Source organism: Pezoporus wallicus, unplaced genomic scaffold (assembly GCF_028554395.1).
Source record: "Pezoporus wallicus isolate ANWC-B61680 ecotype Strahan unplaced genomic scaffold, APGP_CSIRO_Pwel_v1 scaffold_7107, whole genome shotgun sequence".
NCBI classification, from domain to species: Eukaryota; Metazoa; Chordata; class Aves; order Psittaciformes; family Psittacidae; genus Pezoporus; species Pezoporus wallicus.
This window is the reverse complement of record NW_026642114.1, coordinates 3,093,676-3,120,072: the sequence shown is the minus strand read 5'-3', so window position 1 is coordinate 3,120,072 and position 26,397 is coordinate 3,093,676. Positions and strand designations below refer to the sequence as shown.

Genomic DNA, 26,397 nt, shown 5'->3' with positions numbered 1-26,397 from the left:
CCTCACCTCTACTCGTTTAATATCTTCTTCCAGAACACTTAACTCCTTCTGGATCTGCTCCAGTTGCTGTGGATAAGAGAACAGGAGAAGCCTCAATCAATCTGTACTGCACCACTACCAAGATAAACTACAGTCTTTTCAGAGAGGCACCTGAACTATCTCAACTAGCATGCTATACAATTCAAAAGTCACTAGGTAAGAAGCTCATATGCATAGATTAACACAAACGTACACACAAGCCACATTCAAGACAGAGTTGTTATTCTAAAACAATGCAAACCAAGAACATGAAGTACTTTGTTATCAATCACAGAGACCCGCACCATTCAAATTAATACTGTTAAACTCCTCTAACATCTTTCATGCAAGTTAATTATAACTGGTTCACAAACACTGAACATAAAAAATAACACCATGAAAGACAGGGATCATTTCACCCTTCAATAAAACACAAAATGTTTTGCTAAAAGGTATTAAGGGTATTTCTTTTGCTAGCAGTTAACCTGCCACTTGACAATTTAAACTTACTGATAATATCTTCTTATTGGCCAAAAGCCCCCCATTATGACCATTAGGAGATCTGCTCCTGGCAGCAAACAAGCACCACGTGGTGTTTCCTTCATAGGTGTGATACTTACCTCAGATTACATGAGAAACTTCAGTCTAGCTAACTTCAGGCTAGCCCTGAAAGGGCCAGAAGGGCACTTCCCGCCTCACCAGCCAACATCCCCTTTCCCTTCTTTGTGTTACATGTAATATTTTTCAGGTTTTTCAATCACTTTTCAGCCAACCTGGCTTCTCTAATCTCTAGTAGCTGTGAAGCTACAGGCTTGACAGTTGTTTTTCCATAAGCAAGAGCATCATATACTTACCAGCTCTAATTCCCACTCTCATTCAGCAGAAATATCCCATCCAAACCCCCACACAGCCTGTACACGGCCTTGCAAGACTCAAACACATGCACTTCTGTAGTTGAACTCAAAGACTGGACTTAGGCAAAACTCTGCTCCAGTGCAAGCCTGCTTCACTAATACACACAAGCCTAATGAAAATATTGAGAACTGGCAGTCCACCTGACTCTCCTCAACTCACAGTAAAAAAATCTACAGACAGCTAGCACTATGGCCTATACCTACAAGCTGTTAGCAAGTCCACTGAAAGCTTATTAAGCACAACACTCCATAATGGCCAGAAAAGTTTGTCGTTTTGAATTTACCAAGGAATATCAAACTGCCCTAAACCAAAGTTACTAGCATTGCAAGACATTATTCTTAGTATTATATATTCCCATGAATATTTGGCAAGCTACTCCCAAAGACTTATTCAAGTGCTTAAGTTTGATCCTTTAAGCGGCAGAAAGTTTTCTTAAACAAAACCAACTTAAAACCCCACTATTGATAAGCATTACAAATATCTGTGTGCTCTGCATTAGATAATCCACCATTTTAATTTGTCCTTTCAACTTTAACAAAAAAGCTCCTGAAGACAAAGTAAGGACTGCTGGGTCCACACCTATTCCTAAAATGTCCTCTTCTTTGGAATGAGGTGATATTGTATTTACACCCTTATCTCTCTACTCTGAATGTTTCAGTTTGTATTTGAGTCACAGAGTGCACAAGTTTAATGGTTTAAAACTAGACTGCCACAGATCATTTACAAACCACTACAGCATAACAGATAATTCCATTTTCACATGCAAAACTTACAGCAAGAATAGCAGGTGGTGCTACAACTCCAAGATTAGTGGTAAAGTTAAGTGACACTTACACAGCATGGGCGCTGCCTGAACTCAGTTCTAGCAGACAAATACCATTAGTCCCCCACTTTCATAAATCCCATTTAAAAAGTAGTTACAAAACCACTTAGAAGTTCCAAAGTTACAGCAAGGACATCAGTTATTCTACAATGGAGTGGCTCACAGCCAAACTGGACAACTAAAAAATAACTGACAGTTGCTGCCATCACATCAACAGGAGACCTTTAGAGACCTTTTCTGCTGGCCAGCTTTTGTTAACTATTGCACAGAGCCAGAAGTACAAGATTTCGGGCTTTCATTTACTAATTCTTTCTTCTAATTACATTAAGGCAAGCAATTTGAACCTATCATAAAGTTACCCAAAAAACAACAAGTCTAAAAACTGGCAAGTGTGTTTCATGTTTATTTCAGGAAGAGTCTTCTCAAACCATCAGCACCAAAAGAGTCTCCACACTGAGACTTTTTTTTTTCTTGTGGTAGGTTGGCTCAATTGTTCCATGGTTTAGCTTTAATCTACCAAAGATCTTAAATCAGCCCACATTCATTCCAATTAAACTTTGAAAAATGAGGCTACTCATTTATAATCACCAGCCATTGAGGGACATTTCAGGAAAGCTAACTGAATTATAGTCCTTGCAGTATATCCAGATTGATGGGCCCTTAATTTGATTTTTACTATGTTAGGCACAAAACCAAGCCAAGCCTGTCCCGGTGATGGGCAGAATCAGGCCTGTCAAACTTCAGATTAAGTCAGCAAAACCACTTAGAATGAACTCTGAAATGTATGCTAAAACATAAGCATATACTATAAACTCTCTTCTCAGAGAGAGATGCTTTCCCAGAACTAAAAAGGACAACGTGGACACAGAGAAGGCTTTAATTCAGCAGCTAAACCTCATCATTTAACTCCACTGAATGAACCTTCTGGTCCACATTATACACAAACACATACATACAGACGAACCTCGAAATAGCCAATGTTTCTTATAAGTTCTGGAAAGAGAATTCCAGACATTCAAGTCAAGAAGCTACCACACTAGGAAACACAGGCTTTCATATCTTTTTTTTTTTAGGTAACCTTTCAGATGCAAACCCCTTTCACACCCACAAGGTAGTTCCCCCAAAACCCTCTAGTTTAAGTCTTAAGCGATCTTAGAAGGGCATACAAAGAGTTCTTCAAAGGCAATTCTGTGACGGATTATGTGGCTGAAGGGAAATCCCCTCGTCAGAGCTGCTCAGAGACAGAGATACTCTGCCATAATACTGAATTTCCACATAAGGCTCTTGGGGTAGAAATACTAGTTTCAACTTACATAATGCTAAACACCAGGTCACAGTCAGTTTGATTTCAGTTGGCTCTCTACTAAAAAGCATAGCCAGGCACAAGACTGAGGTTTCATCCTTGGGCTTCCTGTTTTTTCTGGACTGTAGGCCCTCAGCAGTGGCTTCATCCTTTGTGTTTGCACAGCACAATGAATAGTCCTGACTGGGTCTCCTGGTGCCAGGTCTAAACATTTGCAACAAACTAAAAGCTCAGCAGAGCCTTCCGGTGCCACAGATACAGCCTACAAAAATGCATGAGAGACAGAGTCACATACCCTTGACAACTATGTTCACAGTTCTAGATAAAGCACAAGCAAAGAACAGAAGTTATTTTCTACAGAAACACCATAAAATCACCAACACCATTCCACCAAGAAGCTTAAACAAAGCACCTGGATCCAAACCCCTCATGCATTCACCACAATATAAACCATACGTCAAGATAAAACAGATGAGAGTCTTACCAGAGGGAGCATCTTTTTTCCTCTGGGCACACACAGCCATTGCACCAACAAGGACAAGGTAAAAAGTACCATCTGTCCAACTAAGGAAGATAAATCAGGTCATCTCTGTAGATAACCTCTTCATTCTATCCCACAACTTCAGCCATCCAATGTGATCTATTCCTGTTTCTTGTTCTTCCATCAACTATGGAAGAAACAAACACTAACAAGCTTTAGTATCAACTTCAGTATAAACAGTGAATTCTCTCCTAAAGGTACCCAGTGAAATTAATTTCTTCCCACAGAACTCAATACCTCAACAACTGTACAGAAAATAAGACCAATTTATCTCTCTGGAAAGCAGCCGGAATTCTTGTCCATCTCTGGGCTTTCCCTCCATTATTGCTTCAGATACAGAGCCTGTCACAGCATACATAACTACGGCAAGAAAGTCATTTTCAGAATTTAGAGATTTTAGCCTTTGAAATTAATTGCAAATCTCACTCGGCCTGACCTAACACTTTACTATTATGAAGTCTTTGCACAAGTGGAAAAAGGTGCAAGGTATCTTTCAGTATGAAGAACAGAGCGCCTGAGCCTCCCCAAGTTACTTTCATTGGTGAAACATGGCATCTAAGCCTTTTAGACACATAAGCAGCTCATCTACAATACATTTATCTGCCTGGAATACTTCTCCCTAATCAGCATTTCCTCCAAATGGTAAATGTTGCTTCTTAATTAGGGAAGAGCTAACAAAGGTTTGAAAATAACATCCTGGTTGAGCTGTTTAACACACAGAATTCCTAAGGTTAAGAGGAAGGAGATGCCTGGCTGACAAAAAAAAATAAAATTAAACCAAGCCAAACAAAAACAAAAAAAAACATAAAACCAAAAAACGAAAAAGCACCAAAAACCCAACCAACCATACAACCACAACCAAAGAACCCCACCAAAACGCCACACCAGCCCCCCCCCCCCAAAAAAAAAAAAAACAACCAAAAAGAAAAGACAACCCCCCCAAAAAAACCCACTTTCATATCTTTAATTTCCCTCTTCACTTAAACTGAGTTTGGGTTGCAGGAGTAATGCTTTGAAGGCTTACTGGTAGGGTATGATAGAAAAGCATCACAAGAAAAAAATCTGGGGGAGGGACCAAAGCTGTCTAAACATTTAGATGAAACCTGAAGGCAAGTAATCTATCACTAAACATGCTACTCAGCTCCTCCTACTCCGTTGCCCCATCTTCCTCTTTGGAAAGACCTTCTCCACTGTAGTAAGGAGAATCACCTATTACAGAATGATGTTTATATGATTAGCTTGCTGCTCATAAATTAGTTGTATCCTTGACTTATTATCACTGCAGTCAGAACTCATGTCTCTCACTGAATTGCTTAGAAATGCAAACAGATTTTAAATACCATTTTTTTTAAGTGCAGTTGATAGGAAAAAGATTACTATAGCTATAAAATGAACCTCAGGAGTCCTGGAATGTAATCAAGACAGTATGACAAAATAAGAGCACAACCGAGTTCTAGTTCTGTCACCTCCTCCTGCTTATTCGTTGATTCATCCATGTGTGCATGTGCAGAACAGTAAGACTTGACAGGAGAAATGATTAACACAAGGTAATGACACCCCTGCTTTTAATTCCCTGCAATTATCCCACAATAACTAATAACTCCTCTTATTTTTAGTATTTAACATGATCACAATATGGAGTAAGTGAAGACAGCTGGATAGATACAAGCATTTAGGATGAAAAAGAACAATGATGGTCTGAAGTGCTGAGCAGGCGTTCAGGGCCACAAGCCTGAGACATTTCAGGATTACTTCTCTGTCCCACAATATTTAACACCTGAACATAGTCCCCCTGTGCATTAATGACTTAATGTAGCATTATTTAAAAGCCCAGAAAACATTAAAAGTGACGTGAATGCATCTAGGGAACATCATCTCTATGTTGTAGAACTTCATCTGTGATACTACTCTGCACTCAGTATTCTTCAGTAAGCAGTGGTGCTACTTCACAGAAATAGCAAACACTTCATCAGGTAGCCGAGCTAACCATGTTTTAGGATAAATTTTGTATACAATAGATACAGTGGTGTATAACTTAATTTCTTAACACTCAAATCCTGGTAAGACAATTAGTAAGGCCTCGTTTTAAAGCAATGAATATAAAACTAAGGAGAATTTTTTTGTATTAACTGGTATTATTGGCCCTCTCACAAGCCGTTCAAGATGAAAGAATGTGACCATTTAAAAGCTAACAAAGTTAAACTTGCAAAAGTATTTACGTAACACAGCTAACAGCATTAAAACTCCAGCATGAAAATATGAATTTTCCCCTGAAAATAAGAAAACTGGAAACAAAAACCCAAACCAACCAAACAAAAATAAAACCACAAACAAAACCAAGAACCAACACCACCCAAAGTCAATTATTTCATTACTGAACTTCACCTTCCAGACTCCTTGGATCCTTGATTTCAACAGAAAAGATCACTGGATCAAAGAAAGTGGAGAATGTGCGTTCAATTAACTGTGCACACATATGGAAAGGCACACAGCCACCCTAAGTTCACCTTAGAGACAACCAATGACTCTGTATGTTCAATGTATTTCTCCCCTCCAAAACTATGTTATTTTGTTGATAAAGTATTTTCAAGCTTTAGCCATTTGTTTTCAATCTTTTTCAAAGGAAGATATTTTTTTTCATTACTAGTGTCAAGGATTTGTTTACCACATTGCCCTAGGTAAAAACCCTCAAACAAACAAAAATACCCTGAAAAACACACACACAAAATAAATCCAAACTCACAACTTTAAAAAAGACTTGCAAATACCTTTGCAAAAAAAAAAAAAACAACCATGCAGTGCACTTCAGCTTGAAAGGTCAATGTTTGGAAAGTTATAAACACATCAAAACAGGATTTCTAATAGAAAATTCTACAGGTGCTGAACCACACATTTATCTTCTTGAGAAATTATGGAAGTACAAGAAAGAGGTATTTGTCAAAATACTTGAGCACTATTCTGAATTCTTAAGTCCACAAAGATAAGGTTTTCTTCTACATAAAACCCCTCCAATGAGCTCTGAAGTCACCATTTCATGAAGGCAGATTAAAAAACAGCACAGAACTTGCAAGTAAAGCAAGGAAGCATTGCAGGTGGTTAACCATACGCTTTGAACACGTTATACAGGTACATTAACTCTGAGACAATACTTGCATTAACTAATTAAGTAGAATCATAGAATAGTTAGGGTTGGAAAGGACTTTAAGAGCTAGGTGCAATCCCCCTGCCATGGGCAGAGACACCTCACACTAAACCATCTCACCCAAGGCCTCATCCAGCCTGGCCTTGAACACTGCCAGGGATGGAGCATTCACAGCTTCCTTGGGCAGCCCATTCCAGTGCCTCACCACCCTCACAGTAAAGAACTTCTTCCTTATATCCAGTCTAAACCTCCCTTAAGTTTTAACCCATTACCCCTTGTCCTGTCACTACAGTCCCTAATGAAGAGTCCCTCCCCAGCATCCCTACAGGCCCCCTTCAGATATTGGAAGGCTGCTATGAGGTCTCCACGCAGCCTTCTCTTCTCCAGGCTGAACAGCCCCAACTTTCTCAGCCAGTCTTCATACAGGAGGTGCTCCAGTCCTCTGATCATCCTTGTGGCCCTCCTCTGGACTTGTTCTGACAGTTCTATATCCTTTTTATGTTGAGGACACCAGAACTGCACACAATACTCCAGGTGAGGTCTCACAAGAGCAGAGTAGAGGGGCAGGATCACCAATAAAAAAAAATATTTCTTAAAAGACCCTTAAAAGTACCTAGCCTCTATGTAAAAGACTATGTTTGCAGTATGTAACAACTTTTCAAAGTAGTAAATTGAATAATTTGCAATAAATTGAATATTCAAAGAGGCATATTAGGAAACAAAACTACCAGGAAGTATTGCATTATTTTCAACATTTAAGGCAAAAATTTGAAACAAACACTCTCAGTCATACACAAAAAAAGCTTTTTATTTATTAAGAATGGAATGTTGACATGCTGGAGGGAAGCAATGCCATCCAGAGGGACCTTGACATGCTTGAGGTGGGCCATGCCAACCTCATGAAGTTCAACGAGGCCAAGTGCAATGTCCTGCATCTCAGGCAGGGCAATCCCAAGCACAACTATAGGCTGGGCAGAGGTTGGATTGAGAGCAGTCCTGAGCAGCACTTGGGGGTGTTGGCTGATGAAAAGCTGATGAGCCAGCAGTGTGTCCTCACACTCCAGAAAGCCAAGCGCATCCTAGGCTGCACCAAAAGGAGTGTGACAAGGGAGGAAATTCTCTCCCTCTGCTCTTTTGAGAGTTCACTTGGAATACTGCATTCAGCTCTGAGGCTCCCAACGTAAGTGCCTACAAGAAAGTTGGTGAGAGACTTTTTATAAGAGCAAGTAGCAACAGGACAAGGAGGAATGGTTTTAAACTGAGAAAAGGGTAGATTTAGATTAGACATTAGAAGGAAATTCATTACTATGAGATTGGTGAGACACTGGCACAGATTGCCCAAAGAAGCTATGGATGCTCCATCCCTGGAAGTGTTCAAGGCCAGGCTGGACAGGGTTTTGAGCACATTGGAAATAGAAGGCAAGGGAGTTGAACTAAACTGTTCTCTAGGCTCCTTCTAACTCAAATCATTCTGTGATTCTATGGGCTGAGTGAAACTGCAGTTACTTTGCAGTCATCTTTACTAGAACCAGGTTTGAATTAGGAAAGAAGGAAAAAAAAGGTAGTGTTCCTCCCCATAATAAAGCATGTTCATACAACTCGGCTCTGTGCAATACATCATAGAAGCACTACAGGGTCCACGCATGTTGCCTGAATTCCATCATTATTTCTTAAACTGTTACCTATTGCAGCATCAAAAAAAAACTCAACAAAAAAAAAACACAACAACAAAAACCAGCAAACTTTGAAGCTCTGATAACGTTCCTCTGCTTTACCACATTATTAATATGGCCACCTAAAACCCCCTTCTCAGCTTCTGAACTATCATCTCAGGCTTTGGATACACCTTCACCAGTACCATAATCCTTTCCCAGATAGTAACTCCTCTATTATTCAGATAGAAAACTCCCTCTAGAAAGGAATACTTGACACAAACTCAACCAGCTATGGAGGACCCTGCTACTTAAAACAAAGGGAGCATCAACTGGCTTAATTTACTCTATGGGTATAGCCTGATTGCTGGAGACAGATTCTGACATCTTCCTACCCTACTGACTGGTCTGTATTTTCCATGCTTTCACCCAGTCGTTCTCACTTTTCTTATCCAAGTGAAAAGAAAAATCACTAGCAGCAAGTCTGACAAGTTCTCATTTCCCACAAAATAAATGGCAAGGCCAGACACTAATCACAACAGCAAGGAGAGAACTGACAGGCCTGCACAAAAGTCATGCGAGATGTGACAGTCCACATAACACACTGGAATATAAAGGGGGGGGTAAGAAATAACCAAGGAAGCCTGCCAGCAGAGGGAACACATGAGCAGGGACACAGAGGATGTGAAATACGCTATATGTTCCAATAAGCTTCAGGACATTCCCAAGGCTGTATTAGGAGGATCTGCAGCCAAAACTAAGTTTCTTCAATGCTGGAACACTTGCACTACGGTATGTTGAAAAACCAGAAGCTATGCAATTTCCCTTCCCTTCAACCTTCCCACTCAACACAAGCAAACTAAACTAGGTATCAACAGCCTCTCCCTTCTGTGAGAGTTATTCTAAGTCAGTTTCAACTGGTGGAGAAGAAAGCAAAGTCATTGCTGACTTCATAGTACTACTCCACTCTTGCTGTTGAATAACCACAGGATTACACAAGGAAGAACACCCTGGCTAAACTGTGTATGAACCTCCCGAAGCACCTACTTCTCAATTCACCTCCTAGATAAGGCAATTACCATGAAACTTCCACACTACCTTAATGGTCCCTCCCGGTACACCGAACCCTGATGGAAGGTGTTAAATAGTGCCAATGGACAATGGCCAGAGTCTGCATTAGATCTGCAGTGAAGAAGGATCAAACTTCTGAAATTCTCTGCACAATACTACATTATTATTAATACAAGAAAATGAAAGTAGATATTCTGAAGATCTGAAATGTTTATAGGACTAAACCACCACAAAATAACCTCTACCAGCATTCAAAAAAAGAAAGCTAAAAGATACCTTAATAGTTTTGAGCAATGCTTGAGCCTTTGCTGTTTAAGCAAAAAAAACAAAAGTAACAGGTATTTTTCAATTATTTTCAACTCTGAAGGATGAAACAAATAGTACGATTCATACTAAACAGTATCAGAAGTATGCCATTTTGCCTTCACTGCTATGCTTAGTACACCAGAGAGTATCTTGGCTCTCACATTTTCGTGACAAGGTATCTTAACAGACAGTATTTTCATCACTTTTCACGATCCTATGCCTTGCCTAGTAGGTGTCATACTCCATAAATGCAACTTCATCTTGGTCTCACTTTTCCCCTTTGGTTAGTTCCTTTCCAGTACCCTTGTTGTCTGGTCAAAAGGCCAGATACCTGGATACCTGTTGGCAGACACAGTCTACCCTCAATCCATACTGGAGAAGGCTTCTTACACCCATCACTTTCATATGGCTCAAGTTTGACCTTACAGGCATTCTGTTGGGTCTTACGTTCTTCACATCTTATCAGAAACCATGATTCCAAAACTTGTCCTTCTGCTGTTTTTATGATCATTTTTCTAGGTTTCTGGGATATTTCTGGCATTACGGCCTATACACTACATGCCATTATAAATCATAAGCTTCAAACCATGAAAGACCATATGTGTCATTATGGAACTCTCATTTTGAGATAAATAAGAGCACAGAATATTCATTCTTTCACAACACAGCATTAGTTAAGTCATTTGACAGACTAGAAGAAAGAAAACTGAGTGACAGCAATTTCACTCCTCCTGCATCTTTCAGTTTTTCCATCACAGGAAAAAAAATCTTTTCAAAAATTTGATGTGAATTTACAGCAAGGAATCTCTATCTTCCCATATGTTTTACCAGTGAAACAAAAAGACAAGTGATTAAAAGCTGGTACCTGTAAAGAGATTACTTTTCCTTAAAACCCACATGTCCTTTGCCCAAGATTTCCCCAAACAGACCTTGCCTTTTTCACTGCAGAGATAACGCCAGGCTAACACACCACTTAACTAGAAATGAACTGGTAGAAAGCAGCAGACACCCACCTCACCCACTGAAACACAAAGCAAGCTACCGTTACCTCTCGTTTGTTTCTCCTGGCAACTTTGAGAAATTCCATTAGGATCTGCAATTGGGCAGCATGGGACTCCTGTAACACAATAAATAAGGAAGTGTAACTCTTCCATATACATCAAGAGAAACAAACATTCCTTTCATCCACAGAAATCCATACTTAGCACAGAAACAGCTTAAATTCAGAGGTGAGGAAAATAGTTTATTAAGGCAATTTTAAGAATGGTAGTTTTACTTTGCATCACAGGTTTTAAGGTTGTTTGGCTCACAGGAAGTTTTTACATGAAGGCAGAAATAACTTTAACAGCTCTTATTAGTAAATCTTCAGTAACGAACAAACGAGGAATTTTTTTTCTTTTTTCGGCTACTGCGTCTGAAATTGGTTTTGGAATACAGGTTCATCCCAGACTCATCTTCTACCCTAGAAGATCACTAGCACCCATTTTGTGGTTAACAAAGCATGCAGTATTCATACAGAAAACACCTCCCCGCAGAATTAATAATTGTGTTTACATAAAGAGATTACAGCTGAAGATTCCTCTAGAGTGGAAAACAACAAAAATGTCATTGATGAGACTAAAATACCCCTTGCCAAACTTTCCACAACATATGATTTACCTTAACCATCAGCTTAATGTATTCATCCAAATTGTCCAAAAATTTGACAGAGCAAGATACGAGAAGCACAAGAAAAATAAAGCCTACATTCCAGCATTAATAACCCTAATCCTAACCCAGCATTGAGACTTATTTTCACAACCTACTGAAATATTTATTGAAGGTCTGTGAACATAATCTCAAAAAAGTTCAAGTCACAGGAGTACACAAAATTCCTCCAAAGAAGATGGGACAAGTAAAGAGTTAGAATCTAAGACTACTACTTTTTTAGAGATTTTCTTCTTCCTCTACACTCCTGGGACAATAACACAAGTGAAGCAAGTAACACTAGAAAGCAAAAATGTTTTTAAATTGTTCTTTGAGTGTCCAATAGCATTGTTTTTGTTTAAGGCTTAGTATCTTTGAAAGATATTCCTGCTCAGAAGCACCCATACACTCAGTCCTGTGCCTTCTTTGTTCCAGATTTGTCACAAATGACAAAAAGGCTTGGCAGGGCATGGGAGTAAGGAATGTTTTACTCTGGAGTTAGAAACCATACCCCAGTCTTATCTTCACTGAACCACGAAAAAATGTTACCTACAAGTCCCCATGCAATAACGTAGTATCAGTTCTAGTATTCAGTAAACAAATTTTTGGGTTACTTTTCTTCCATCAGAACCATAAGTTGTATAAATATTAATTCTACAAGACTGAATAAGGTAAGCCATTCCCAATACAACTTTTCCTCATCTATTTTAAAGCACCATTTAAATCCATCTTCCTCTCCAAAGTTCAGTAAGCCAAATTTTGTAATCCTTTGTAATGGTGTCATCTAGAAGATCTGGCTCTCGTAACTGGAAATGGTCAATGACCAACAGCATGAAATGGCCAAATACATGAAAACTACCCCAAACCAACTACATTTCAGTTAAATCAAAGTAACAGGTTTCTTCATATTGTGTAAGTCTTCAAACCAGCCTCATAAATAAGACATCTGAACTTTTCTTTTAAGCATTAAATACAAAAAAAAGCCTTCAGGGGTGGCATTCAATTCGGTTCTAGCAGTTCCAGCAGAAACTAAAAGGTGTAATGTTTTTCACATTCATTGAGTTTATTCCTTATCCTGCATTTTGGACTTCATGCTTATTACCATGAAAGATACGATATTTACTTGTGCAGCAGTCAATTAGTAAACAACTTCATACACATTCTCTGTTCTGCTAGTCACTTTCTCCTATCCTTTTCCATTTTACCTGCTTGTTTATACAACTCTGCCACAAGCAACACTGTAAGCATGACAGGCTGAGAAAGCTGGGGCTGTTCAGCCTGGAGAAGAGAAGGCTGCATGGAGACCTCATAGCAGTATCTGAAGGGGGCCTACAAGGATGCCAGCAAGGGACTTTTCAGGTGGACTGTGGTGACAGGACAAGGGGTAACAGGTTCAAACTTAAACAGGGGAAGTTCAGGTTAGATATAAGGAAGAAGTTCTTTACTGTGAGGGTGGTGAGGCACTGGAAGAGGCTGCCCAAGGAAATCATGGATGCCCCACCTGAGCACTGTTCAAAGCCAGGCTGGATGGAGTCTTGGGTGACACAGTTTAGTGTGAGGTGTTCCTGCGCATGGCAGGGGGGCTGAAACGAGATGATCTTAAGGTCCTTTCCAACCCTCACTGCTTACTGTTCTATGATTTTATGTTACAGGGATTACAGTTGAAATGTTAGTTTTCTACAGAGGTCAATCAGATGGCCAACTTTTCCACACCAAAATGAAAGAGAAGAATCTGAGCAACTAGTTTTGCAATAGAATCTTACTTCAAGAAGAATGAAAAGAAACAACTGCTATCTAGATAACAGCATTCATTAAAATAAAATTCTTACTGCTTCCAACTGCTTCTTCTTTTGCACCAACAGCTCCAGCATCAGGTTCACATTGGCCAAATCAAGATTGTCTTGATCAGTTCCCAACAAATCTTGAATTATCTGCCACCTATGGCCATTCTAGGAAAAGAACAAGAAATGTTGGAGAGAAGGTGAGTTCAAGCCATCCAGCAACAAATATTAAAAGCAACACTGCAGTATTTTATTCCTTTGTAAAGTTTCAAAACAATTTTTAGGAATCAGAATTCCCAATTCTCCCACATGTACAGGTTATAGCTCTTCTGTCCTACTGTATAACTGCTTATCTTACTTGGAAGATATTCGTGCTTCATAAGAGTGTAGCTGCTGCTAGGAAGAGATTATTTCAGACACAATTTTATCCAATTTGTGTCCTAGTTTCTGAGAACACATTTCTATGGAGAGAAAAAACAAACCCCATATTTCCGTGGATAAAAAGTGAAACAAAAAAAACAAACCCCAAAGCCAAACCAAAACATGTTTACCCAACATTAGCTAGATTATATCTACCTGAAATCCTATTAAATGGCAGTACCTTTTAAGTTTTTTTTACCAAGTAATAGGCAAAGCCCTCATTTTAAATTCAAGTGGAAGAAGGTACTATGAGCTTTTTTCTCCCCTGCTTTCACCTTCCTCACTACTACGCTTAAGAGCATTTGCATGGAAGTGGGAGAGCTGGAAAGATGAACCTCATCAGAGTGACAAGACTCATGTAACCTGTTAGAGCCGAGAAGGACTCCTCAGAGAGCCAGCATACTACCACACAGACTCTTTTGGCACAGAAAAGCCTGTATAATAGGTCAATGCTAATATAACCTTGCATCAAAAAGCCTCAGGAACCAACATGAGCAGCTGAAAGGTCTTTAAGCCTTCTAAGAAACCAAGCAGGATTAAAAATTCCTGCTGTATAGACTGACACTAAATTAAGATACCTAAATTTACAAGAACTAAAAATGCCATCTGGTCTAAACCAGACATTTTCTCAGAGATTGCAGCTTATTTGTTTTGACTAGATTAAAAACAATAAAATAGATAACATCCATATAGAACACACAACTTTTTACACAACTCTCAACAGAACTTGTGGAAACCGCATAGGCAAAAACTCAACTTCAATCTCGAACAACTGGAAATAGAATTAATTTTTAAGCAAGTCAACAAGATTTGAAACAAACTTTAACATACTAATGTACTAGTTAAATGTACTACTGATAAGATACTCAAAAAGCTTCAAAGATGCCTTAATGTGATTTCTTAAGATAAATCCCATTACTAAGAAATGTTGCTTTTTCTGCAATGCGTCATGAGCTACTTTTCTTCATACCAGAAGCAATATAAGGGGAGAACAGTCACATTAAGGAGCTGGTACAACAGCAAAGTTTCTCTTTTTAGAGTTGTCACTATCTTTTATTTGCTGCCAAAAGGTAGACACAAAACTGCTTTGGGCATGAAATCATGGCAGATTTCCACTTACTGGCAGTTATCTCAGACAGATGCATCTACAGGCATAGTTTTCAAAGGTGCACTATGAGAAAAAGTAGAACCAATTTCCAAGAATTTATTGTACATGTCTTCAGGTTGATTGTGTGCCTTTTAAACCAGATATATTTTATGCAGATTATATATTAAATATGTTATAAGCATATTTTATAATATAAAACATTACTTCAAGTAAACCAATGACTCCTTAAAGCATACTCTTCTAAATGTATACAACTGCTGAGAACACTGATTTCTGCAATGCAGCCCCTAAATTAATACCACTTCAGAGGGATTTAACTAAATAAAAAAAAAAAACACAAAAAAACCCTGAAAAACCACCAAATTCCATCCCCCCTCCCCCACAAAAAAAACCCAACAAAAACACAAAACACAGAGGTTCCATAATTATTATTATTACTTTGCAACCTTATTTATGAATTACAGAAGCCAAGGAAGCCAGACATAGCAAGACAAATATGCACGTCTTCTAGTTAATGTTGCATATTATTTTGATCTTAACGTACAAGAGCGTCCACTGCTACTGTGCAGGGGTTTTCAGGAACTAAGAACACAGATCATGCTCCAATTCTGTGACTTGAAGCAAGCCTAGAAGATATCCAGGCAGTTTTATCTAGGACCAGAGCTAGACACTATTACTGCAAAACACATCCTTCTCCCTCTTGTGGCTGGTATTAGCCTTCCTTCAATTTCCTGATAGAACACAGTTTCTCACACATGATCAGATAAGCCTATGGCACTTCTAATAATCCATTACTCTCATTGATTATAGCCGTAATTTCCAACACTGAAAATTATTACCTTTAAATAAGTGCGCTTCCATAGATAGTTTCCTATTATATTCAATACATTACATGACACTTAGCTATGCTAACACAGCTTGCCTCTACACATACAACGCTGGCAGGAAGAGGAAGAGTTGACAAGATTGAAGTGAACTAGTGCCACTGATACTGGTATTCTTCTCTCAAAGCAAGTTAAAGCATGAGCTTAACAGTACAATTTCTTTTAAATTAAGACACAATAACAATTGCTGTACAAAACCATTAAATATATATAAAGAAAGAAAGTTGGAACATACGGTGCTACTCACTGAATGGTCCAGTTTGAGTCTTTTTTCCTCAGATCTTTGCTTCTGTTTAAGAATAAGTTCATTGACTAAAAAACATAAGATGTCAGAGAGGAGAGGGATTTAAAGGTCACAAAACAAATATTAAAGATTCTACCTCAATATTTTTACTTCAGTTAGTGATTCCATAGTAAGTTTATCAATAATTAAAATAGTAGATGCCTCTACTTTATTCCTCACCAATTTACTGATGGATTTTTTTTTAATATTATTAAGAAGTCAACAACAAATAAAAAGAGGGAAAAAAAAAAACAACCCTCAATTACTTCAGTTCCTTTTTCTAAGCACCCATGGCTCTATAACGTTTTTCAACTCTACGGCAGAAGTATACCAGAGAAAAGTATGAGGGAGATAAAATATTATTTGATTACTACAGGCCAAAACCAGGCACAGCTGAATAGAACAACCTTTTCCTTTAATCACTATATGTATTTTTAAAGATAATTTTTGCTGCAGTTTTATTTCACACCAATTTAGTGAAGTGTGCAAAGAGAAGGATAACCTGAATCCTTTGCACACACATATACAAGGTCTTGCCCCTCCAAAAGAGACCTCAAAGCCCTGAACACAGGTGTACAGAGGCCCTCTGTTAGGCTCCTTGGCCTAACATATATCCTATAACCCACCTCAACACCACACTCAGCTTAGCAAGCTTGGGTCTAAATCAGGAATACCATTTCTGAAGCATTGCTTGGCCACCATGGATTATAATCTATTTACTATTAATTGGTATCCCAGCACATGAAATTAATATTTAACTTAGTTGGAACTAGATGATCTTAAGGTCCTTTCCAACCCTAACTATTCTATGATTCTATGATTTCACATGGCAATGTGTTTCCTTTGATCTTTTCTCCCCATAACTAAGTTTTAAATTCTATTACCAGTTATGAACATTTCTGTCCTCTGTTTAAGCAGCTATCAATTGCAATTATGTATAGGTATGTGCACAAATATTTTTAAGATACACATACATACATCACACAGACCTCACTAGAGCAGCTAAGATAGCACAATACATAATTCAGCCTTCCCCCTCTCCTCACCAGTGTCCAAGCTTTGTAAACAGGGCATGTTCTTGATTATTAGACAGGCAACAGTGCAAGAAAAAAAAAGTAAAGACATTCAAATTTCTAGCCATCAGAAAAACATCTTTGTTTTGCTTTTGTTAGTATGCAAACAGCAGCAAGTCAGTCAATACTTTAACTCAGCACACAGAACTGCTGGAGGCAGTTGACTATTAACAATTTATGCTACTAAACAGGGTTTATTTGCTGTTTGGGGTTTTGGTGGCATTTTTGTCTGTTTTTTTTTTGTTGGTGGTGGTGTTTGTGTTTTTTGACCAAAAAGTTGATGTTTGGATTTCATTTTCAATATCCAGAAGCTGGTTACTTATAGAATGATTTACATATGCCTACCTTCCTTAATAACTAAGACGCTTCTCATGCAAGCAAGCTTAGAGCTCACCTAAGAAGTTGGGATAAAGATGATCAATGTTGTCCACAACATAGTTGCATTTGGGACATCTGTTATTGTCCTCCAAGCTCTGGTGAATACATTTATAGCTGTTTAGAAAGATAAATGAGAAACAAAACTGTGAGCAAACATGAAGGAACAAAACATAAGCACAAGGCAAATAATATCAACCTTAGATAATGTATATCCCACATTGCCATCTAACAGCTGCATTGACAGGATCCTACTTTGGAGTCAAAATGTTCTAATATTAACTCAGAGCATGATACAGCACAAAGACAGCAAAGTTTCTTGGCAAGGCATACAAAAGGTGTTTAAGTATTTCACTCTTATTTCCTCAAGTATTGTGGCAATGTGGATACCTCAGCTCCCCTTCCATAGGTAGGGCTAACAAGCAGACTAAATTATTCAGAAGCAACTCTTCTAGATTAGCCAAATACTTTGCAAGCAACTTTAAAAAATATTACATGTTTTGGGTAACAGAGCAGAGGAAACACCCTCACCAGCTTCTCACATTTCCCCCCACCTCCTGGCTCTTGTTCTCACCAGAAGTGACTTCAGAGGTGCTCTCTGTTGAGCTGTTACCTACCTGAGCAACTGTAACTACAAGATGCACTTTAGCATCACATTTAAGCATCTCACTAAGAACCTAGCCTGATGCCAACTGCTGGCAGAGACATCCTGTGATAACATTGCTCTGTTCTTTCTAAATAAAGATATTTGAATGCTTCTCATCTTGGACTTCTAAAACATTAGAGATCACAGGGATAAAGTGTTATAACAGAGGGCACCATCAGCTGTTATCTTGCCTGCTGCCAGTCAAAATATTTCTGAAAGTTAACTGAATCTGTTGCTTCAGGAAGTGCTTTATGCTACTGAAATATTACTTCTTGTAAAAACACAGGCAATTTATTTCTACTTAACAGACACTACAAGAGTATAATGTACATGGGACATTAAAACATCATGATTCAACTTTTATTCCAAGCCCTGGTTGAGAGGAGGAACAGCAGACAGTTCTACACCTGCCCCTGGAGGGTTCTTGTACTTCACCACCAAACATTTGCTTCTCATAGCAGCCAGAAATAACACAATGAAAAATAAGTGGACTGGGCCAATTCAATAAAACAGAAGCATTCCTGAAGCATATCCTCTATTAAAAAGTTCAAAGGAATTGCACCATACAATGTGCAAACCACTTCAAACTGTTTACGGTCTTGCACAAAGGCAAGGTGGACCTCTTAACACCAACATTCACCCCCATGACCTCTTAAGAAGAGGAACCAACAGAGGTAAGCTGGCACACTGTTCCAACTCTGGGTACTGGATGCTACCAGCAGTTTATGACCATTTTATTTCTTTACAGAGGAAATAGAGTTGCATGTTTTTTGTTTTCAACACCAAGATGACTTCTTTTAAATCTACCTAGTACCCATCTTAAAATTTTATTTCAAACTCTTACTTCAGTGCAGGGACAGAAGACAGCAAAGTAACAGAAACTCAGAAGGAAAGAGATTCACATGTGTGGACTGATGTTGCTGCAAGAGATGGACATTTTGCACAATAAAAAAGTAGAAAAACCCAACAAACAAACCCAACTTACCAGAAGCTGTGTCCACATTTTGTCATGTAGGCTTCTTCAATCATATCAAAACAGATGGGGCTGAAAACAAAACCAAACACACAAATATGTCTTTTTATGTTAAAAAAAGTAAGGAAAGTATTACTAATTCAAAGCAGCCACCTGATCACGCTTAGGTAATATTTTCTATTTGTAAAATGAAAGAGGACACACAAGTGCAATAGCAGCCCAGCAGTATAAAGATGAAAAGGCAATCGACAGTCCTTTGAACTCTGAATGACACTGCAGTTTGCTACAATTAGAAACCCGGTAAGTATTCACTCCTGAAGATTTCAACAGTTGCAAACTACAAAACCAAAGCCAGAGTACCTTCTACAAACAAGCCTGGAGAAGAGCCTCCTAAGCATTTGTACTACATCTCAAACAAAACGCACAAAATTTGGTTTTTACGTGAAGAGACATAAGGTATTTATAAATACACCAAGATTAGTTTAGCTTTCCTTTATTTTCCCAACCAATAGCTATCTATAATTAAAAAAAAAAGCAAAGAGGCAGAACAGAACAGAAATAGTAATAATGTCATAAGAACAAGAACTAATAATGAGGAAAAGAAAGTGCCAGTGACGGGGTCTGCGTGCAGAGCACTGCCAGGTAGCAGGCAGGGCTGAGGCTGCTGAAGAGCACCATGAAGGCAACAGTGCAACCTAAAGAGGGAACCAACAGTCAAGCACATTTCGAAGTCAAGGGAGAAGACGGGAAGGGCAGAACATGGGGATGTGCATGAGGAAAACAGAGAAGCACAAGTGAAGATACGGGCTTTAGTTTTTTCCAAGACTAGTTAGTGACAAACCACACAGCCGGCTCTCTGGGAGTGATCACCAAGAATTAGGCTGAAGAAGGATGTGCAAGCAAGCAGTGCTTCCATAGGAATCTGAGCAAGATGAGAAAAAAAGGAATTAGGTGAGATTGTTATTGTCTCATCATCCAGTGGCTGTGACATGTTTGAAAGAAAAATGAAACACAGAGGAAAGCAGAGGAGAGCTGCATGTTACTTTCAGTGACTCCTATGGCTGCTATCCCTGACAGCTGGTAAGACATGCTGTCACAGGCATATTCATCTTCAGGTCTCGGCCAGCTATGCAGTGAGATGGTGTGGACAGCAATGTCACAATTCTGCACATAACATGTATCTGCTGTGTCACAAGCTTCACCTTGCTTTCAAGTCCTTAGAGATCCAAATACTCTCACTCCCACAAGTCCACACCAATCTCACAGTTGAGAGAGGTTTTCACCAGCATTTGTCTTCTTCAGAAACAGCCTCCTCCCACCTTCTTCCAACAAGGCAGCTCCCACAGAATGAGCTGTTAATAAACTGTTAACAACTTTCAAAAATCATGAATCTCTGAATCCAAGACAAACCCCCAGATCACACTGAAATAAGTGATGCCTGGCTGAGCAACAAGAGGGAAGCACCTCAACTTTTCTTCTTATTAGCGACCCATGGAAGTCTTTCCCCCTTTCTATCATCCATTTTAGAGGATACTAACATTTGTTACCCAGTTAGGTATTTAAAAATAGAAAGAAGGAAATACCTCAAGTATTTATTTTTTTAAGCCTATATAGGAGAAGTTGTGGCCCCTGGCAATGCAACCCCCCACCTCTGAACCACCAAACTGGAAAATAAGGTACCTTGAAAAGTTTGTCCTAACATACAGACCAGGTTGCCTTACATATTTCACCAAATTGTCTGCGTAAATACAAAAACAAATCAAACCAGAATGCTACTCTACAAACCAACTGAGCCACCTCAAAAGATGACTCAAAAATAACTGACACACACCTATCATTCTTCCATTGACAGACCGTTTTCTGCACATCATTCAGCTTGAGTAGCACCAACTTTAAGAGTTCAAGCCACTATCTCCAAGTTAGAAGTTACTTAGTTTCAATGCAAGTTTACTCAGAATAAATTATGACCAAACTTAACCAACAAAGGTGGATTAATAAGAGAGTAATAATAAATAAAATCAGAGCTAAAATAAATAATAAATCAGAGCTAAAATAATAAAATTACCTACTAACATGACAGCCACCCAAGACCACTGTTCCTAAACTTATTCTTCTTCATACCAGTTTGACTGGAGAAGCATCAGAGGCAAAATGGTTGAGGAAAAGCAATTAGAGCCAGAACACGTAGCCATCCAGTGCCAGGGTCATCGTTAATGGAGCCTAAAGTTTCTATTAAAAACTGTTTCCCCTAAAATGATCACCAATTTACAAGTGGAAACAAGAATGATGACTTTTAATACTTGCCAAAGTCAAGCTGGCTATAACACATGAAAGTTACTATGCACCAGTTGTTTTAAGTTAACATAGAGGGAAGGTTAGGAAAGCAGTGGAGTGATGAGGACTTGAGACATACTACAGTTTCTAGTATACACCAAAACTGAGAAGCAGAAGTATGGTGAAATTAAGGCTTCTCTGCATGAGATAGCTCTTATTCTCTATTTGTCTTAAGCAGCAGAGGCAGGCAAAAAGGATGTAAATTACTTCAGCAAGCCAAAGATGTCACTGATCTTCACCAGACACTGATGCCTTATTTACCTAACAATTTTTTTATCCAGCACTGAAAAGGCTTACCGTTCTTATGTCTTTCTTTCAGGAGTAGACCTGAAAGTGGTCACTATAAATTTGCACTGCAAAGGCTTACCATTCTTTCTCTTATACCTTTCTCCCAGGAGAAGGCCTGAAAGTGGTCACTATAAATTTCTACACATTTCAAATTTCCTTCTGCTCTGCAGCAGACAAGACCCTTTAAGGTTCCCCCCTCCTATTCTGTTCCTCTTTGGTCTAAAGAGAGAGCAGGACTTGATGCAGGCTCTGTCCATATAAGGTAGCCAGGTCAAATCACTGCCATTACTATCTGCTCAATTTGAAACTTTAATATAACAATATATTATAAAACTATCATTTTACATGGTATGCAAACAGCTCACTGTGCTTTCAGTTTGTGACCTTCAGGGTCAACATGCAGTATTCCTTACTAAAGGGGTTTGCCAGATCACAAACATGTGACCAACTACACTCAGCCCATGCTTGGCATTAACAGACAATCACCCAAGGAAAGAACAGTTTTTAAAAAACCATGCACCTCCAAGTCTACCTTTAAACCTTCCACACCCAAGTTTGTTGGATATACCTCTCCAGGTCAGTATGCAATGTCCCCTCTTCCATATGTTATTATGTGTGACAGAGCTCAGAAACAAACACTGGTATGAAGCAGGATACAGTAACATCCCCTCTTATGCAGGGAGCAAAGCAGATAGTAACTGGTTTTAAAGAGGTTTAGTCAACCACTAACTAGGAGGGCTGATGTATGGTCTGGGAAAACTGTAAGCAATTACACTGCTGAACAGCAGAAAATCCTTTGATTAGGTTTCCTTTCAGATGCTCTCCAGGCAAGTGGAAAGAGACCTGGCTACAGGAACAGCAAAAATTACCTTTAAATTCTACATCCTGCACAAACCAAAAACATTTCCTCTTTTTATAATGAGGTTGTCCAGTAAGTCAGACCTATTAGCTTTCCTGACCAGTTACACTTTTCCAGGCAGAAGCTGATACACACCACAAACAGTACACACTTGCAAACTCCTGAGCATATACTTGCTAAACATTTCACAACCCAGACTAGCAATGTATGCCAACATTTAGATTGCAGCCTAGGCCTCACACTGTTGCAGCAGCACTTTCAGAAGACAGGCAGAAAAGCTGCATACATTAACATTATTTACAGAATTTTTATTTGCACCCTGACGTTCCAAACTCATCTAAACTTGTTTACCGCTTCCCACCTTCAGTCTGGCATGGCCAAAATCTACCAAGTTTACAGCTGTAGCTAGCAGCAACTCAGTCCATGTTCAGAGAGCTATAAAATGTTTCCTGCAGCTGGCAGCATCTTGAAAGTGTTCTTATGTAAAAAAGGAACTCACACACACAAAACCCAGCATATGGAAAACTTCTGCTTCTCACGCAGATATCGAAATCTTTAATTCACTTTAAACCAGCACGCATACACATGTCTTCTTGGGCATCACTCAAAATTTCAGAGCTGACCACTTGAGTTTATTTCTGTACTGCATAACTGTACTGCTAACTAAAAAAAAAATAAGAAAAAAACCCAAAACCAAAAAGTAAAACAATACAAATAAGAGGAATACTATAATTTTAAGATAGTGTTAATAAGCACAAACCCAACACCCCACAGAAATACACAGTTATGAAGAACCCAGGTAAGTTAACAATAATTATTGTCTGCTGTTAATGCTTCTGACTTTCACTTCAATATGCACAATGTGGCTCCTGTAAATACCAACAAAAGGGGGATAAGACATTTTGCTACAATTACTACTCAGCTGATTTCCCCCCCACACACTTGTTCAGCCAGCAGCAGTCCTTAGTGAGGAGAAAACAGCTAATTATATGCTCTTCTTGAATCCTGAACAGTACTTACCTGCAGGAAAACAAACAAAACCACTAAAAAATACCCACACAAATAAGAAACTCAGCTTTTTTAATTGTCTTAAAATACTTCAACTGGCCTACAAACTTGTTTCCATTCAAATACCCCCATTTCTACAACAGGCAACAAAACAGGAAGTGATAGCTGACCAGGAAAGTACAGGGAGCAATGGCTGCAGACCACCACTGCGAGAGTGTAACTGTATAGGGAACAGAGGAACACAAGCATTTGCAATTGCTTTATCACCCATGATCACAAAACTCATGATCAGCAATGCAGTCATCTCCCACACCAAGTGCTCTTACATCCACCTAACATGGCCTAGAGCCTTGAGCTGGAGCAGGACATCAGCTGATAACAGCTGTCCTCTCATCCTAATTCTGCTACTGTGCAGCAGTTTATGATTATTACTAGTAAGAAGTACTCACTGTTTTTTCTGCCACTAACTTTTCAGCAGCCTCAGGTTCCCACTTTAGTGGCAAGGATATTTCTCATCTGGACAATTTACAAAGCTGTAAAATAAAGTCTACAGGTTTTTGAGACAAGGCCTGCTCTCTGCAGATAACAAACTTTCAACTCTCACCTGTAAGTCAGAGCTGCCAGAAAGTCATCTTGGAAGCTGTGTGTCACTTCTCTTCCTCTATTTTTTTAGTTTCTTTCTGATACATGGCTTTCCTACAACTCAAGCTTCCTTCCAGTATCTCTTCACTGTTTGCCAGTTTCAGATATGAACACTTACCCCTACTTTCTCTTCTCACATTTTAGTACCTCCAACCAGCTACAAAATAAATAACCAGATCTATTGCTTATGTAAGGAGGTTTGAAACCCATCAGCAATAGGCTTTCTTTAAAACTGCCAATTACCACCAGTTCTCAAACCACACATAGCAGTAGGCCTTGGCCTACCACTTCTAATGAAAGGGTATTTCCAGCTATGAGCTACAGCTTTGGCTGAACATTAGAAAAACAGCATCTGAACAGCTTCATGAAAAATTTTTATCCCATCATCAATTTCCCACTCATCTGGTTTTAAGTGTCAGACTGACACAATCCTTATTGCTGTTTCAAACTAGACAACCCTTCCCAGCAAGAGCAGCAAACCCACGCTAGCTTTGCTGGATCTATTAGCCACCAAGAGACCCCATGGATGTAGTCTGTAGGAGAACATAATATTCACTGGTTCCTGTTCTGGAGGTCAGACCGGGGCAGCGGGAAGGCTCTATAGGAGCCATCCCACCCACCAGAGTCCCTCCAGCCCCTGCTGAGACTACACCACCCAGGGAAACGGGGCATTCTTTTGCGATATCAACAAGCTGTATATGAGGAAACGCCTCGTATTATCACTCCTTCCCGGTAAGTTGGGCTGCGCCGGAGTGTACCCGAGGAGGGACCTGCTGGGAATAACCTGGGTTTGCTTAGTAACACAGATGGTGAAAGCAACGCTGCTACGCCGGGCCAAAACGCAACCAGATAACCACAAAGGCGGTGGGAACCCCAAGGCCATATCCCTCGAGGGCAATCAGACGTACCAACGCCTCTTTCCCCTCAGAGGACCCCCGAGGTGCCGCTGCCTGCTACTCCGTCCTCCCACTGGTATTTTACACCCCGCCGGGCTTCCCGCCGGCACGGCAGCCCCCCGGCTTCCCTCAGGGGGGTAGCGGGTGATACCTTCGCGATATATCGCACCCACCAGACGAAGTCGTTGCTCTTGTCCTCATAGGAGTTGATGAGCCCGTTGCAGAGCGGCGTGAGCAGCGGCCTCTTCCTGCTGCCGCCGCCTGCGCCGCTACCGCCGCCACCCGCGGAGGAGCCTCCACCGCCGGGCCGCGCCGCCGCCGCCAGCCGGGCCAGCCCCGCGCCGGAGCCCGACACGGCGGCCGCCACCAACACAGGCCGCGCCGCCGCGCCGCCCGAGGAGGACGAGCCCGGCGCCATGGCCGCCGAAGAGGAGGAGGAGGAGGAAGAGGAGGAGGCCGGGGTGGCGGCGGGCGGCGCGGAGGGGTGCGGCGGCGGGCGGCTGCCCGACATGCCGAGGCCGGGCCGGTCGGAGCGGGGCCGACGGTGGCGCGGCCTCAGCGCATCCCCGCGCGCGGCGCCGCGGGAACAATAAAGTTCGTTCAAACAAGGAAAAAAAAAAAAAAAAAGGTTTAAAAAAAAAAAAAAAAAAAAAAAAAAAAGGTAAAAAACGCACCCGCCCGCGCGCCCCCGGCCCGGCGCTTGTTGAAGCTTTATTGACAGGCGCACAGCCAGCCGCGCATGCGCCGCTCGGGGCGGGGCCGTGCTCCCCTCGGGGCGGGGCGTCGGGTGCCCCGGCCCGGCCCGGCCCCCGCGGGCCCACGGTTGCTTGGAGGCTGGTGCGCTGCGCCCCGGGCCGGGAACCCTGAGGTGCCCCCAGGCGTAAACCAGCGGCGGGGCCGGGAAGCTCTGCAGCAGGTTGGGGCCGTGCGACGGGGAGCCGGGCGGCGGCTGTGGGCCGGGAACCTGCCTGCCCCATGTGCTTCCACGCCCGCTAAAGCCAGCTCTGGCTGCGGGCAAGGAGGCATTCCCCCGCGACTCCACATCTCCATCGGAGCGCAGCAGTGCCGGGGGAAGGCTGCCATACTGTCCCCCAGAGACTGGCACTGGCCACCCTAACCGCTCGGGGTCCTCAACCGGCAGGATTGATCCGTGTCTCTCAGGGTGCTCTCGCTTGCAGTTACCCCAAAGAGGGTACCCCAAGGAGCAGCTCTACACCTGCTGAACTTTATCCTGAGCATCATTTCTTCACGCAGAAAGGCATGCAGTAATGAGTTAGCAGCTTTTGCTGATCTTGAGCCAGCTCTCCTCACTGCCTGGGCAGGTGGGAATGCCACTAACAAGGCCCACAGCATGTTCCTGCTACCCTACA

At 40.7% G+C, this 26,397-nt stretch overlaps 1 protein-coding gene across 2 annotated transcripts in view; it reads right to left on the bottom strand.

The window, feature by feature from the left end:
- The window catches only part of COP1 (COP1 E3 ubiquitin ligase), a 134,336-nt gene extending 108,757 nt beyond the window's left edge, over positions 1–25,579 (bottom strand). Inside the window, exons 1-7 of one of the 2 annotated variants that reach the window (XM_057427053.1) lie at positions 25,201–25,579; positions 19,013–19,072; positions 17,401–17,498; positions 15,886–15,962; positions 13,287–13,406; positions 10,820–10,888; positions 7–66 (exon numbers count right to left, since the gene is read on the bottom strand). In XM_057427053.1, coding sequence (XP_057283036.1) covers positions 7–66; positions 10,820–10,888; positions 13,287–13,406; positions 15,886–15,962; positions 17,401–17,498; positions 19,013–19,072; positions 25,201–25,538 — 822 coding nt within the window. In that variant the 5' untranslated portion in view covers positions 25,539–25,579. The remainder of the gene's footprint in view (positions 1–6; positions 67–10,819; positions 10,889–13,286; positions 13,407–15,885; positions 15,963–17,400; positions 17,499–19,012; positions 19,073–25,200) is intronic. The other variant, XM_057427054.1, reaches the window with a different exon arrangement.
- Positions 25,580–26,397: the final 818 nt, after the last annotated feature.